The sequence below is a fragment of the Zingiber officinale genome, chromosome 1A, assembly GCF_018446385.1.
Source record: "Zingiber officinale cultivar Zhangliang chromosome 1A, Zo_v1.1, whole genome shotgun sequence".
NCBI lineage: Eukaryota > Viridiplantae > Streptophyta > Magnoliopsida > Zingiberales > Zingiberaceae > Zingiber > Zingiber officinale.
Window position 1 is genome coordinate 91,600,142 of NC_055987.1, and position 14,297 is coordinate 91,614,438.

Below are 14,297 nucleotides of genomic sequence, written 5' to 3' on the forward strand. Positions count from 1 at the left end.
TACAGGGGAAGGGGGATGGGGATGGTCGTGGCCTTGACTCCACCCCTATTATCGATGCTATAGGAATGTTGCCTGTGATACATTGTGCCTTCAAATTTTTAGCCACGTTCAAGAGTACCCAATATCAATTATATCCTTCACATTTATCCCCATTGAGCAATCAATTGGGGTTAATTTTTTTTTTTAATACGTACAAAATTGGTTGATGGACCTAGAGAATTCAGAATTATATAAAACCAAGTCTTATGGGTCATCTAGTTCTCCAAATTATAATCCATACCCTCAAAAATCAATTTGAAATAATATATTAAGAGTGGTAATTTTTCAAACATGAATGTATCTAAAAAATCTAATTCATGTTTAAAAATTCATTGCACTCAATATATTGAATAAAATTGATATTTGAGAATATATAATTAGGAGAGTAGATGAATACATAGAACATGATTTCTTATAATTCCAACCTCTCTTAGTTCATCTACCGATTTTGCTTGAAGCCAGTCAAAATCAATTGATGGACCTAGAGAGCTCGGAATGACATGAATCAAGTTCTCTTGATTATATTCATTCTCTCAAACATCAATTTGGCATAATATATTGAGAGCGGTGATTTTTTGAATATGAATGTGTTCGAAAAATCTAATTCATATAAAAAATCACTACGCTCAATATATTATGTTAAATTAATATTTAAGAGCATGGATATAATTACGAGAACTAGACAAACACATAGCATATGATTTCATGTCATTCCAAGCTCTCTAGATCTCAAATCGATCGCAATCAGTTGATTGACCTAAAGAGCTTAGAATGACATGAAATAAAGTCTTATATGTTCATCTATTTCTCTTGATTATATTCATACTCTCAAATATCAATTTGACCCAATATATTGAGTGTAATGATAACACATATTAGGTTTTTCGGACATATTTGTATTTAAAAAATCACTACTTTCAATATATTATGTCAAATTGATGTTTGAGGGAATGAATATAATCAGAAGAACTAGATGAACACATATAACTTAGTTTCATGTCATTCCGAACTCTCTAGATCCATTAGCTGGTTTTAGCCGAATTCGGCTAATGGGACGTAAAGAACTTGGAATAACATGAAACTAAGTCCTATGTGTTCGTTTAGTTCTCTTTATTATATTCATGCTATTAAATATCAATTTAATATAATATATTGAGAATATTAATTTTTTAAATATAAATTAAATTTATAATTATTTTTTTAAAAAAATAGTGTTTATAATTAGAGAAACAATTTTAATGGAGTGTAGTTTTTTTAATGATTAAAAATTGATTCATGTTTTTAATATATTATCTCAAATTTATATTTCATAGCATAGCATGGTATAATCAGAAGAATTAAACGAATAAATAAGACTTGATTCTATACAATTCTGAACTCTCTAAGTCCAATAATTGATTTTGACTAATAGACCAAAAGAGCTCGAAATGACATAGAACAAAGTCCTATGTATTCGTCTAATTTTTCTAATTATCATTATGTGAGTAAATATCAATTTTATATAATATATTGAGTGTAGTAATTTTTTTAACCTAAATCAATTTTTTTAAAAAAAAAACTTTGTATTTTAAAAAAATATATTAACAATTGATTGGTATAAATGTGATGGGCAACATATGCATCGAGTACATGATGTTATAATTTTGAAAGTATGATAGGCAATTTGAGTATTTTGGAATATTCAACGTGATTATAATTAGACAGGGGTATGTATTATAGGAATGAGGTACATGATTTAGTAAATACAAATATATTATACATGGTTCGAATATTAATAAAAGTGGAGTGCGTGATTCAGTAAAATACTAACTCACAAATGTTGATCCTCTGAAGTTATCTTTTCTCAACTAAAAAATTCGAAGAATCAATAAAATTTTGTTAATGTTACAACAAAACGAGAGCATCTGTCGTGATTGCTGCGATCATCATAAGAGTGGGTCACAGTATTACAGATCAAATTCTCTCTGTCTTTAAAATTTCTTATCCCTTTATCTCACTCGTCGCCTTAGTTTATCGTCGGTGCCCAGGCTACCAGCCCGATCAGAAATATATCTTAGGAGAAAGATAAATTCAAGAAAATTATTTCTGATATGATCGGCATCAGAATCTTGGATCTGAGTAAGATTCTCTTCATCGTCGATCTTAGCTCTTGCTCAGACTCACTCAAATTCCGACGTCAATCGTGTCATGAATCACCAAGACAGAGAATCTGGTCTTGCAGTGTTACCGCCCCTCATCGGACCATAGAAAAAGATACTTAAAATAAAATAAAATAAAGTTTAAAAAAAAAAACACAAAAGGATGAATTACATGTTGGTCCTGAGTTTCGAAACCTAAAACCTTCAATCATACACCGTTGTGAGTTCAATGACATAAAACGGAAGTAAAAAATTAAGATAATAAATTACAAAGCTATTATTATCTCTACTAAATTTGAATTAACTCACCGTTAAATTATTGGTGAATCATCCGATCCATTGTTTTTATATGTAATTATGTTAGCAAATTTTACCAATATTCTACACGTGTTATTATGACATCACCAGCCGCCTCAGGTAAAAAACATAAGAAAATAAAAACGAAACAAAGATGAAGCCGCCGCCGCCAGCATCATTAGATCTCGACTCTGAAAACGCGGACTCCACCGTGACCCGCAATCGTACCCAGCTCTACAACGCACCCTCTCTCTCTCTCTCGCTTTCTCTGGATTCAGTCAACTAGACTGGAGAAGAGCAAGAGCCGAGAGGGAGGGATGGAGTCCGATTTCCCGATTCGCCGACGCCGGCGAAGAAGCTCGGATCGATCCGGCAGTATCCTCTTGCGCGCTTCGCCAGGTGCCGTTTCGTTTCTTCTTCTTTATCTCCGCGGGTTTCGGAATGGACCGGCAGAAAGATTAGTCCTTGATTGCGATTTTAGTTCCGTTCTTGCTTTATTAAATCGCCATCGTGCTTCTTTTATTTTTTTGTTTCGGATTCCGATTAAAATTGGCTCTTCTTCAATTATTCCCTGACGAATATATATTATTCTGTGCTCACAGCCTGAATGGAACCAATTCTTGAAAGAAAAAGAGTTATAGTTTCATGAGAGAAATGGATTTTTTTTTTAAAAAAAAAAAAAATACTGTAAAGAGAATTTGTCATTTCTCCACGCTCTTAGCAAAGGAAATCAATGACATTTAGGAATTCCATTTTGTCACTAGTAGAGTCTTAAGTGCCAGTTACTGGAGTTCTATGTTTATTTGTTTAGTTTTATTTTATTCCAAACTAAGGAATTTTAGATTGGAAGAAATGAATTCTAATGTTAATTCATGACTTTGGAACAAAGAGAATCTATTGTCATTTCTTCACGCACATAAACCAATGAAATTGAGGAATCCCATTTTGTTGTTAGTAGAGCCCTAGGTGTTAGTTATTGAGTTCTGAGTTTATTTATTTACTTATTTATTTAATTTTGTGCTAAGTTTATTTTTGTTGTTGTTGTTGTTCTAAACTAAGGAATTTTAGTGGATTCTTCCTTATTACGGTAGGAAAACATTTTTTTTCTTTCACCTGATAATTATGTAGGTTGTGAAACTTAACCATATCTATCATCTATCTGAATATTTAATGGCAGTTTAGGTTTATGAATCTTTTTATCATGAAACTTGTTGAAGTCTGCAGAATGAGAAAAGACACATGTTGAGCCTTTCTTAGCACTACCTATTGATTTATTTTCTGTTACTTATTTGGCAGGAATGTTTTTTGTGATATATCCTGCATCACTTTCTTTCTCATATTCATTATAACTCGACATAATAGTTAGCCTAATTGGTCCTATATCATCACACATTAGTACCTGTGGTCACTCTTTTGATGACATAGACTTGTAGTTCAAGCAATAATATCCACATTTATCACGTTGAGGTTCCTTTTGTTTGTTTGTTTGTCTGTTTGTTTTTATTTATAGCATAATGCAGTCTTTAAATGTTCAGTGTCCCCCTTAAGCTATTCAGAAACTTCACTTAGATGCACTGTTGTTTTGGCTAGTGTTTTCTACACAGCTTATGAAAATTGGGTTTCCTTCAGGATATGAGTATTTAAAGCATCATGGAACAATATCTGATTCTGCTTGCAATAATACCTTTCAGAGAGAAGAAAGTTCTGTAAGTGCTAGTTTTCCTTGAACTTATCCTCTGCCACTGATCTGCATGTGCACCAGAACAGAAAGATAGAAGGAAGATTTTCATTTGAATGCCTTTTGAAACCTATTGCGTGCATCATTCCATATTTATTGGGCTACTTTTGAACTGTCAAAGTATCAAAAATAGCCATCTGATTAAACAATCTAAATGTGGATGTTTACTGTTAGTAATATGTATATAGTGTTCTGTGATGTCCTTTGATAGTTCTGGTGAAATCTCCCACTACCACCATACACTTTGCACTAACATATCCAAAAGGCACCATACTGTTAAATAAAAACAGATTTTTTTTGTCATCTTTAATGTTTGCACTTCTTACCTGTATATCCTCTAATGGTTTATTGCAACATTACAATACATTTTGTTGTTCAGTACTGCCAAAGCTCATATGACAAGACCAGTGTAAAATCAAGAAGCATGCTCATGGATAAAGAGTTGATGAGAGAAGAAGAAATTAGGTGGTCATCAGGTGTAATTGCCAAGTTAATGGGTCTTGATGAACAAATTCCTCAAAGGCTAGTCCACAAGCGAAAGAGAGTCGCTGATGGTTTCACTCAGAAACTATCGGTTGCAGGCATTCAAGGGAAGTATCTTATTAAAGACGAGCATTTGTTTCACATGAATATGGCTGATCACCATGAGTTCAATGACAACAATGATGCACTGGAAACAGTTGAAGTTGAGAGAGAAAAGAGAAAAACAGTTGCCAAGGCCTTACCAAGTTTAAGACAATACAACTTTGATATAAGTAAAGAATGCAAGAGTAATGTGAGCTCTCCAGGCCAAAGTTCCATGGATGCAATGGAAATCCCAAGTAACAAATTATACAAGATGGCTAACAAATCCGGCAACAATATGAGCAGGCAATATTCTAGAGAACATCATTTTCTAAGATTTCAGAAGGAACCAAATTTCAGGTGGCTTGCTCCCTCCCATTTAGAAAGCAAGAAAGCAATTTCCGAGTCACATACTTGTATAAGTACTACTGGTGAAGTATCCAGTCCACTGAACAGGATCACAGATAGGTTTCCTCATATGAAGAAAGATGGTATGTGCTACTTTCAGAGACCAATGACTTGTATGGCTAGTTCCTCTCCCATCCACCCCAGTGTTTCATTTTCATACAAGTTATCACAACAACATGCCGCTAGGAAAAATCGCAAATGTATTCATCACAATCATAGTCGTGTAAAGCCTAATAATGATAGATCCCTTGTCAATGGACAAATGTTCTATGTAACAACCCCTGAGAACTTTTGGTCTGCTCGTAGAAGGCGGACTGCTCAACCCAGGATTAAAGAAACCCACAATCAAGGACAAAATCTGAAGAACTTCTCCCTTAGCATGGAAGGTTTTGGTTGCAGGGAAATAGCTAGAGAAACTACAGAAGAACTGAGAGAATCTATTTGTAGAGATAAGAAACACATGCCCATTTTTGGTCTTAACATACTCTCTGGGAATGGCAGCTCATGCACTATGCCTGACATGAGAAATCTACTGAACTCTGGGACTTTCAGGAGATCTTCTGGTTATTTTGAAGACTGGAGTAGCAACCATGACCCTGGGTTAGCTTATTCAGTTAAATCTAGGGGAAGTGAAGCTCAGAAAAATCTACCAAAATTGAAGATGACTAACTATATTAAGGAGGGACATTATAATATTGGCTCAAGTCAATCTGCTGAATATTGTCTTAAGTCTGATATGGAGAGAAAAGGCAAGGCATATAATTCCTCGGCAGTTCATAGTTTTTCAGATGAAAAGCCAAGTAGCACACGAGCATCATGTGACTCTTATATGACTGTTAGCCCCCGAAAGTGTTTGGATGGAAGATTCTTCTTAAACTTACCGAAACCTACAATTGTTCCAGTTCCATCAACAGCTATTGGGAACCAAAATGCGAGATTACATCAATCCAATAGCCAACGGTTTTGCTCAGTTGATGATGTGCTGACATTGAGACCTACAAAAATAAACCAGATAGGAAATCTTCTGTCAAAAAGCATCAAAAGAAGAAATCACAAGCTTGACTATAACTTGCACAGGCACGAAAAGAACAGCTCTACTAGGGAAATACACATGGCGCAAGAGAATAAAACAACAGCCGTGCCTATGAAAGCATCTTCTAAAGGGAACTATAAACTGCTTTATGTTCCTAGCTCTGCAGATATGGATATGTTCCTGAAAACTACAATGGAATTGGATAAGTTGTCAACTGATAAAACAAATTCTAAAAATATCAAAGTATCCAACACTGACATGAAGGTTCATACTGACTTTACTTGCTTGAGCTATGAGGATTTTTAACAGTAAAAAGCAAATTGAGTCCTTTCTCCTATAGTTTTCTTTCTTTCTTTTATTGCTTCCTATTAGCATCATTCATTTCCAGTGTCTTTGCATTTCCATGCATTGTGGTCTTCATACCTCAATTCATCATTTTGGTTTTTTCCACATTCAGGTTAAATTGACAAAATATTCATCTTTTATGCTATTTCAGTATTTTATAATTCAACATAGTTTTTGAAAAAGGAATGAGGTAAGATCTCACTAATAATTTCATTTCAGAGCTAGGTTTTACTTAAGACTCGTGCCAATATCACAGCCATAGTTTAAAATCTTGTGTCTTGTCCAATATGGCAAGAGGCATAATGTTCCAAGCCCATCAGGATGCAGAACTGTGTTTCCATTTCACATATCATTCCAAAGCCATCAGTATCTTACACATTGGATGTCATTTCGTATATCTCTTCTTCTTTATCTGTTGTTAGATATCAGTGGAGATTAGGTTTGTAGGTTTATTATCAGCGAAGCAAAAAAACCTTCTTCATGTATATGGTGTTTGATCATCGTCATCATCATCATCATCAAGTTGTGCTTGTCCAATCTTGTATCATGTTAGATATTAACTAAAATTAGGTTACAAGTTCCATGATCAAAGCTACAAAATCAGTTAACAAAACAATTTAATATATATATGAATGCTAAGGCCTATATTTATATGGGCTGGCCGTGTAAACTCATCATAGCAAGTAGGGGTGCCTAGAGAAAATTCTATAGAATTAAGCTAATGCCCACTGGAGATGTTCCGGTTATTGAATGTTGAATTGGAGGTACTTTTTATCTCTATGTGAAGGTTAAGCTTCTCCTTCTTTAGTGAAGATTAAGTTTATAGTTCTATCATCAACTAAGCAAAGCATTCTTCTTCATGTATTAGGTGTTAGTATCATCAAGTCATGCTTGTTCAAACTTGCATCACATTAGCTATTAGCTAAAATTAGGTTGACAATTCTATCATCAACTAAGCAAAGCATTCTTCTTCATGTATTAGGTGTTAGTATCATCAAGTCATGCTCGTTCAAACTTGCACCATATTTGCTATTAGCTAAAATTAGGTTGACAGTTCCATCATCAAGTTACAGCCTAACTATAAGATCTGTTAAAAACCAATTTAATTTATATATGAATGCTAGGGGTGCCAGAGAAAGTTGTAATAGAACAACCAATGCCCAGTGGAGCCTGGGTTTATATGGGAAGGTAATGTAATTCCATAAAGTATATAAGGATATTTAGGTTAGAAAGACAAACCCTCATGCTGATACTATAACTGCATTGATATACTTAATACTTGCCAAACTGAAGACAAGCCAGTTATTAAGTGTTGAATTGGATATACATTTTATCTCCATGCAAATGCTAACCTTTGTTAATTTTATGGTTGGATGAATTATAGGAGATGCTCTAGATTGTTTTGCAATTGTGTTAAAATTGGTTTACTGATTCCATAACTGTAGTAGGATCTTGATTGGTTTGGAATCTCATTCTTAGGTAGATCTAATCCAAACAACTTTGACATAGTGGAATATAGTTACATTTACACACACATTTTGATCATGACATTCACTAAAAGGGGAACATCTTTTAAATGCTATATCATCATTCAAGAAATCCTAAGGCCTAAATTTATTGTCTAAGAATATTTTTTTTAGTTTCTGATTTGAAGAATCCTTCTAGCTTTCATCATTGCCATCATCTTATAGAAGTTACTAATTGCTACATTAGAATGCAACTTCATAATTATATTGCAACATTTATAATTTTTTATATTTATAATATGAATAATTCTAATTATGCTCTATGGTATTGTAACATCATATAGCTTCAAATCTTTGTTTTAATATTATATAATATAAGTTATTACTTGTATTATTTTAAATGCCAAATATAATTTTGAAGTTGTTAAGTTATAGGACCTTATGATCCAACACTCTGATTTTGCTATCCTATCCCATCAACTCCTCACCATTCCTAGATAGGATTTTGATTCTAACAACTTTGGTCCAAAATCTTTCTTGCTTTTGTCAATTACCAAGCACTTAGGCTTTTTAATCTTTAATTATGTTTACTTCTGCATGATCAGATCTATATGGAACTGCAAGTTGAATGTCAAGATGAATTTGTTTTCCCATGTTTTGGAAATGAAATCTATTATATTCCAAAATAATAAATATGCTTCCATCCAACGATATATGATGCAGAAGCAAGCGGAGAACAACCATCTACAGGATTAGATTCAAACCAAGGCTTCTGTTCCTTGCTGTTAAACATATTGGTCAGCTGAAATAATCTGAGAGTCGGTAAAATGAGTCAACCTTCTTGTGGAGCTATACACAGCCCTTGCAAGGCATACCAACATTTTGCATGTGGCAGATTGGAAACTTTAATTGCACTAAAACCAGAAACAACTTTAGACTCATCTTTTTTGAAGAAGAAGAATAACAACACCGGCCAAAGCATTCTTCTCTACATAAGATCCGTCAGAACACGAGTAATTTTCGTGGTTATGATAAGAATATGAGTTAGAAAATCTACTAATAGCAGAAGAACATGGGACATAAACATAATTAACAGTATTATTTCCAACTTGATACTAATAGTAGTATGGAAGAAATATTCTATTGTAAAAGGATATGTATAACTCCTTAATATAGTAGGTGAAATCCAATTTTTGCCAATTACATATTCATTTTGTTTGTTTTCATAGGAACCAAAAGGAATTAGCAACAAGATCTTGCAAAAAAAAAAACTTTGGCAGATTTCTCCCCTTCATTTACTTCCTGCAACTGTGAATCAGCAATCCAATATTGAAAATATTTTAATTGATAACCAAGCTTTGAAGGCAATAATTCTGAATAGGAAGTAGCAAATTGACATTGAAAGACCAAATGATTTTATTGAATTACAACCCAACCCATAGACATGTTATTTGAATTTATTACAATGAATATACTGAGTAGATAATTAATCGTAGTAGTAGGAAGTGTTTGTTTGATTAGTCTCCAAAATAAATGTTTTAACTCTTGGAGCTGTCTTAAGATGTCAATTGCCCTGCAACTTGTCTATCTTTGATAGCATAGGAAATATTTTTTGTTTTATGGACCTGTAAGCACTTTTGCTTGCAATATGACCACAGGGTTGGATAGCCAGATCCATTCATATTTTGTAGGCTTAATGGGTGGCCCAACTTATTACTGATGGGATATGGAATCTTGATTTGAATTCTCTATTTCATGAACTTACCAAGTCCACCTAGACCCTCAGGCAATGTTATTGCCTCCCGATTTGTGAGTTTCATAGTGTGTTCCTTGGAGTTATTCTAAAGAAAATTACAGGATAGACTATCAATTCACAAGTAACTTAGTAGATAAACTAGTAGTTGATAAAGAGTGGGTTCTATTAACTGTTTAATCAACACAGCTTTTCATGTTTGTGATAGATAATTGGAATTCCAATTATCAATCTTATGAATTAAGTTTTTGCAATCACAAGCTCTTGGAATCTTTCAGAAATACAATGGACAATAAGGTGCAAATAAACTATAGGCTCTGAACCTGCTCTAATGTCAAGCATATTATATGCTTAACCTCAGGTTTGATGCAAGAATGAAAAACACTGCTGAGTGTAATGGTCCAGTAAAGGTAATAAGAATTGTAGAATGATAATAAACAGGGAAGGGGAGATATGGTTCCCTTGGTCTAATGCCTTTAGAGCTCTTAAAAGTTTCCAAAAGAACACCATTAATTTAACAAAAAAAAAGTGCCAAGCAAAGCTAAAATCTATTTGATAAGCATTCCATTGAAAACTCATACGTAAACAAAATACCTTGCTGGGAAACAGTCAAAAAATTTTCCAAGGTAAATTTTTATTAGAATGAGTGGGAACCCTCCTTTTGTATGCTTCATTATATATATCAACTGCTAAACAATCAACATGTTGTCATCAATAGAATGACCAGCAATGGAAGCAGATTTTTCAGGATTGATAGGGAATTCAGAGAAAGCTCGATTCTAGAGCAACCCTGTTCCACAGGATTTATATAGAACATTACAAAGAGCAATAAGGAGAAAGACGAAGCCCTTTAGAGGATGTGCATTTTGTTACTAGAAATGAATACCAGATGTGTTGCACCTCATTCTGGAAGTATCTATGAGCTGTATGGAAATAATCAAAAGCATATCTAATGGTAAGCTCAAAGATACGCCACAATGACTCTCGTGTATTCCCATGAACGACATGTCATATATTACCCAAGAGGAGAATGGTTTAAGAAGCTCCTGATGCTTTTCAGGATGGATTTAGGAAGAGTGATAGTAATCTGGATGGTGCAATTGGCATGATTAGCATGATTTACCAAATCAACAAACATATCTATAATCATATTGCTATCTCTATACCGTGTTTATTTAAAATTGTTAATAGCTATTCCTGTGTGTTACAATATTGTGAGTTATTTTGATGTCTAATTCTATAAGAGTCAAACTCTTGTTACAGGACCTCTCATCAGACCATCTTCAAGTTGATTGTGACTTTCACAACCATGAAAGAAGGAAAAAGGCTTCACAATCATGCCTAGTTTTTGTACCTGAGGCTCCAGTTAGAGAGGATGACTCGGGAATTTCCATAACTCAAAATATAGATCTCCATGGTAAGCATAAATCACGGGTTAGTCTTCATCCATTTTGTGTTGTAATCCATCTTCAGTCTAATGTTACAAATTACATTAATGAATTTATTGCAGGGCATCCAAGCAAAGAATTAACCTCAATCTCACAGAATCCTGGTGTTAAGTCCTCAAAAATGCTTAGACTAAGTAATGAAGACAGCAGAGAAGAATCTGATCTGATTCCACAGAGTATTTATCTAGAAGAGGACTTTATGGATAAAGAGGAGAGGGACTACACCTACCTACTTGATATACTATTTGTTTCTGGTATTCACAGTTCTAAGCAAAACAATTTGTTCAATGCATGTCATTTACCAGAATATCCAGTGAACCCAACCTTATTTGAAAAGCTTGAGAAGAAATTTGGTAAGTTGGTCTCATGGTCAAAGTCGGAAAGGAAGCTAATGTTTGATATGACAAACTCAACCCTGGCAGAGATCCTTGCTCCATGTATGGACCCACTTCCATGGGTTAATTCAATAAGAACAATTGGACCTATGTGGAGTTCTGAGGGGCTCATTGAGAGATCATGGAAAATTTTGGTGAAAAAACGTGCGGAACTTAGTTTTGGTAATGCCGAGGATAAAGCTCTGGACTTCAAGTGGTTAGATTTAGGCGATCACATAAATGACATAGGGTGTGAGATAGCAAGGCTGCTGAAGGAGGAACTTCTGGAAGAACTTGTGGAATTTATCCAGGGATAGACTCCTTGAATCAAATTGTGGCGGCGAAAGCTATGTGGGGAACAGATCATCAGATTTTCCTAATTGGATAAGCATATAGAGATGCCACTGTTTGGCTATGCTTAGATGAATGTCTTGGCTACTAGGAAGCTTTACTTCTTGCTGGTCCACTGAGAATTCAGGATTTAGTCAATGGCAAGTGCAAGAGTCATCCTACAGGCAACTATAAATGGAGATCTTTACACAGTATACAGCAAATAACTAAATACTCAAAAATGATGCTGGATTGTGCAGAGATTTTATATGGTATATGGTGGCAGTAATTTTCGTCTTACCATTGCTCTTTGATAAACATTCGTCCTGTCCAGACCATTATAAGGATGTCTATCAATGGTCAGGTAGCTTCAAGATCCTAGTTTTTTAGCCCCATACAAATATATTAGATTAAAGAAATATCAGGTAGGAGTTTTGTGAAACAATAGAATGGTCAGAGTTAGTCGCAAACTCATGTTTTTCGCCAGAAAGAAAAAAAGGTGGTGGTGTGGTAAAAGTGAATCAATCATAGTAATGAGCTGTGAGTATTTTTAGACCAAGTTTGGTTTTGGGCTTGCACATGAAGATATTCCTTTAAAAAAAAACGCCCCAGATTGCATTCTGAATTCAGAGACCCCTTCTTTATTATTATTTTTTTTTTTTGGATAATGTCACAATGATAGTTGGTCTTCAGTATTGTATGGATATTGATAGTGCAATAATATCAGTATTGATCTTCTTTATAGAGTGAATTTCCTTTGTGTCGAAAGTATTGATATGGATTGCTAGTGCTGTTCATGGTAGATTTTCTCTCTGCCAAAAGTATTGATACAAAGCAGAAATCACTACTTAAGTATGCAAGTACTGTAATTATGCCATTCCCTTCATAATGATGCAGATCATTGTCGAAATTTTACCTTTGCGCGGTCAAAGAATTCAACTAAAAATTTCCAACAGGTATGAAGAAGACAAATCGGAAAACTCGTGTTCATGCATAGTCTGTTAACTTATAACTTGCTTGAATTTGATTTTGGAACTGGGTCTGTAGCTGAACCGATCTTTCAACTGATCTGGGTTCTCTCTGTGTGCTCCAGTTAGGCGAGTTTGGTTTACGATTTCAAGGTTAACTGGTTGAACTGATAAACATTTTGATTTTATTATGGCACATGGGGCATACTTGTTCATCAGGACAAGGTTAAGGTTTCTTCCTGTCTTTTAGAAATATCATCTTTTTTATGAGATTATTTTTTTCCTGAGGAACAGAGTTTTTGATAAGGAGGCAAACATAATGTTTGATACGAGGGGAATTTAGTTATTCGTGAATAAAAAAATAATTTTTTGATTTTTTAATATTCGATGTAAGGATAAACCATGTTTAAGTGAGCAATTCTATTTGATTAATGGGCATTTTTAAAGGAAAAATATTTTCTTTAAGAAAGAGGTAAGTCATTTTATCGAACTTTGATTATTTTTTTTTGCTAAGACTTGTATTCTTTTATCAACACCTTCATTGAGGAGATTGTATCTTTTCTCTTTTTGGGTGTCCTCCTATTTATAATGAAGAAAATAAATTAAGTTTGTAAGACAACAATTGGACTAGAAATAAAACAATGGGAGAAATGAACACTTTTCTGGCTTCCTTTGATATATATATATATATATATATATATATATATATATATATATTATTAAATAAGGTATATTCATTGATAAATTTATTATTGGATATAAGTTAAATATTTTTTTATAAATTTAATATTATCCGAATAAAATAAGACCATTGTCTAATTAATGTAGTTAAATAAGATTGATAAATATAACGAGTTCAAGGTAGGATAATCCATATCAAAGAATTCAAAATAAATTGGTTGAAAAAATAATTTTAATAGAAAGGTAGGATACTCACACGTCAAAGAATTCAAAATAAACATGTTAAAAAAATAATTTTAATAGAGAGGTATAATTCAAAACAAATACGTAATTAATATTACTATAATATTATAAATATTATTAAATAAAAAATTATAATTAAAAATAATAAAAAACTGAATAATTGGTTCATCGAGGGCCCAACCATAATCGATCGATCTTGGACCCGTTCAACTGGGTCAACAGATAATGAATAACGGACAAGTTCACCTGATTATGGATCCAAGCTGGATCAGATCCAACCCGGGTCAAGTCTAGTAGACATCTAATCTGTTGAGCAACACAAGCTTGACATTGTAAGTTGCACCCACTTCACCACACTAAATTAAGATTTGTAAACTTAGTATATGATCTCGTCTAGAAGCTACGGAGAGTGGACCCAAGAATGCCTAGCTACGGAACTCTAGTGATCCCCTGTGAACGGTCAACAAAGAGG

General features: G+C 33.7%; 1 protein-coding gene across 2 annotated transcripts; it reads left to right on the plus strand.

The window, feature by feature from the left end:
• Window positions 1–2,629: 2,629 nt before the first annotated feature.
• On the plus strand, window positions 2,630–12,684 carry LOC122026855. 2 transcript variants are annotated; one of them, XM_042585564.1, is made up of 5 exons: window positions 2,630–2,873; window positions 4,104–4,180; window positions 4,592–6,481; window positions 11,045–11,198; window positions 11,292–12,684. In XM_042585564.1, exons 1-5 carry the CDS (start codon window positions 2,792–2,794, stop codon window positions 11,918–11,920), a joined length of 2,832 nt encoding a protein of 943 aa, XP_042441498.1. In that variant the 5' UTR covers window positions 2,630–2,791; the 3' UTR covers window positions 11,921–12,684. The 2 variants fall into 2 exon arrangements, with proteins under 2 accessions (XP_042441498.1, XP_042441508.1); XM_042585574.1 differs by lacking the exon at window positions 4,104–4,180 and having other exon boundaries at window positions 2,632–2,873.
• Window positions 12,685–14,297: the final 1,613 nt, after the last annotated feature.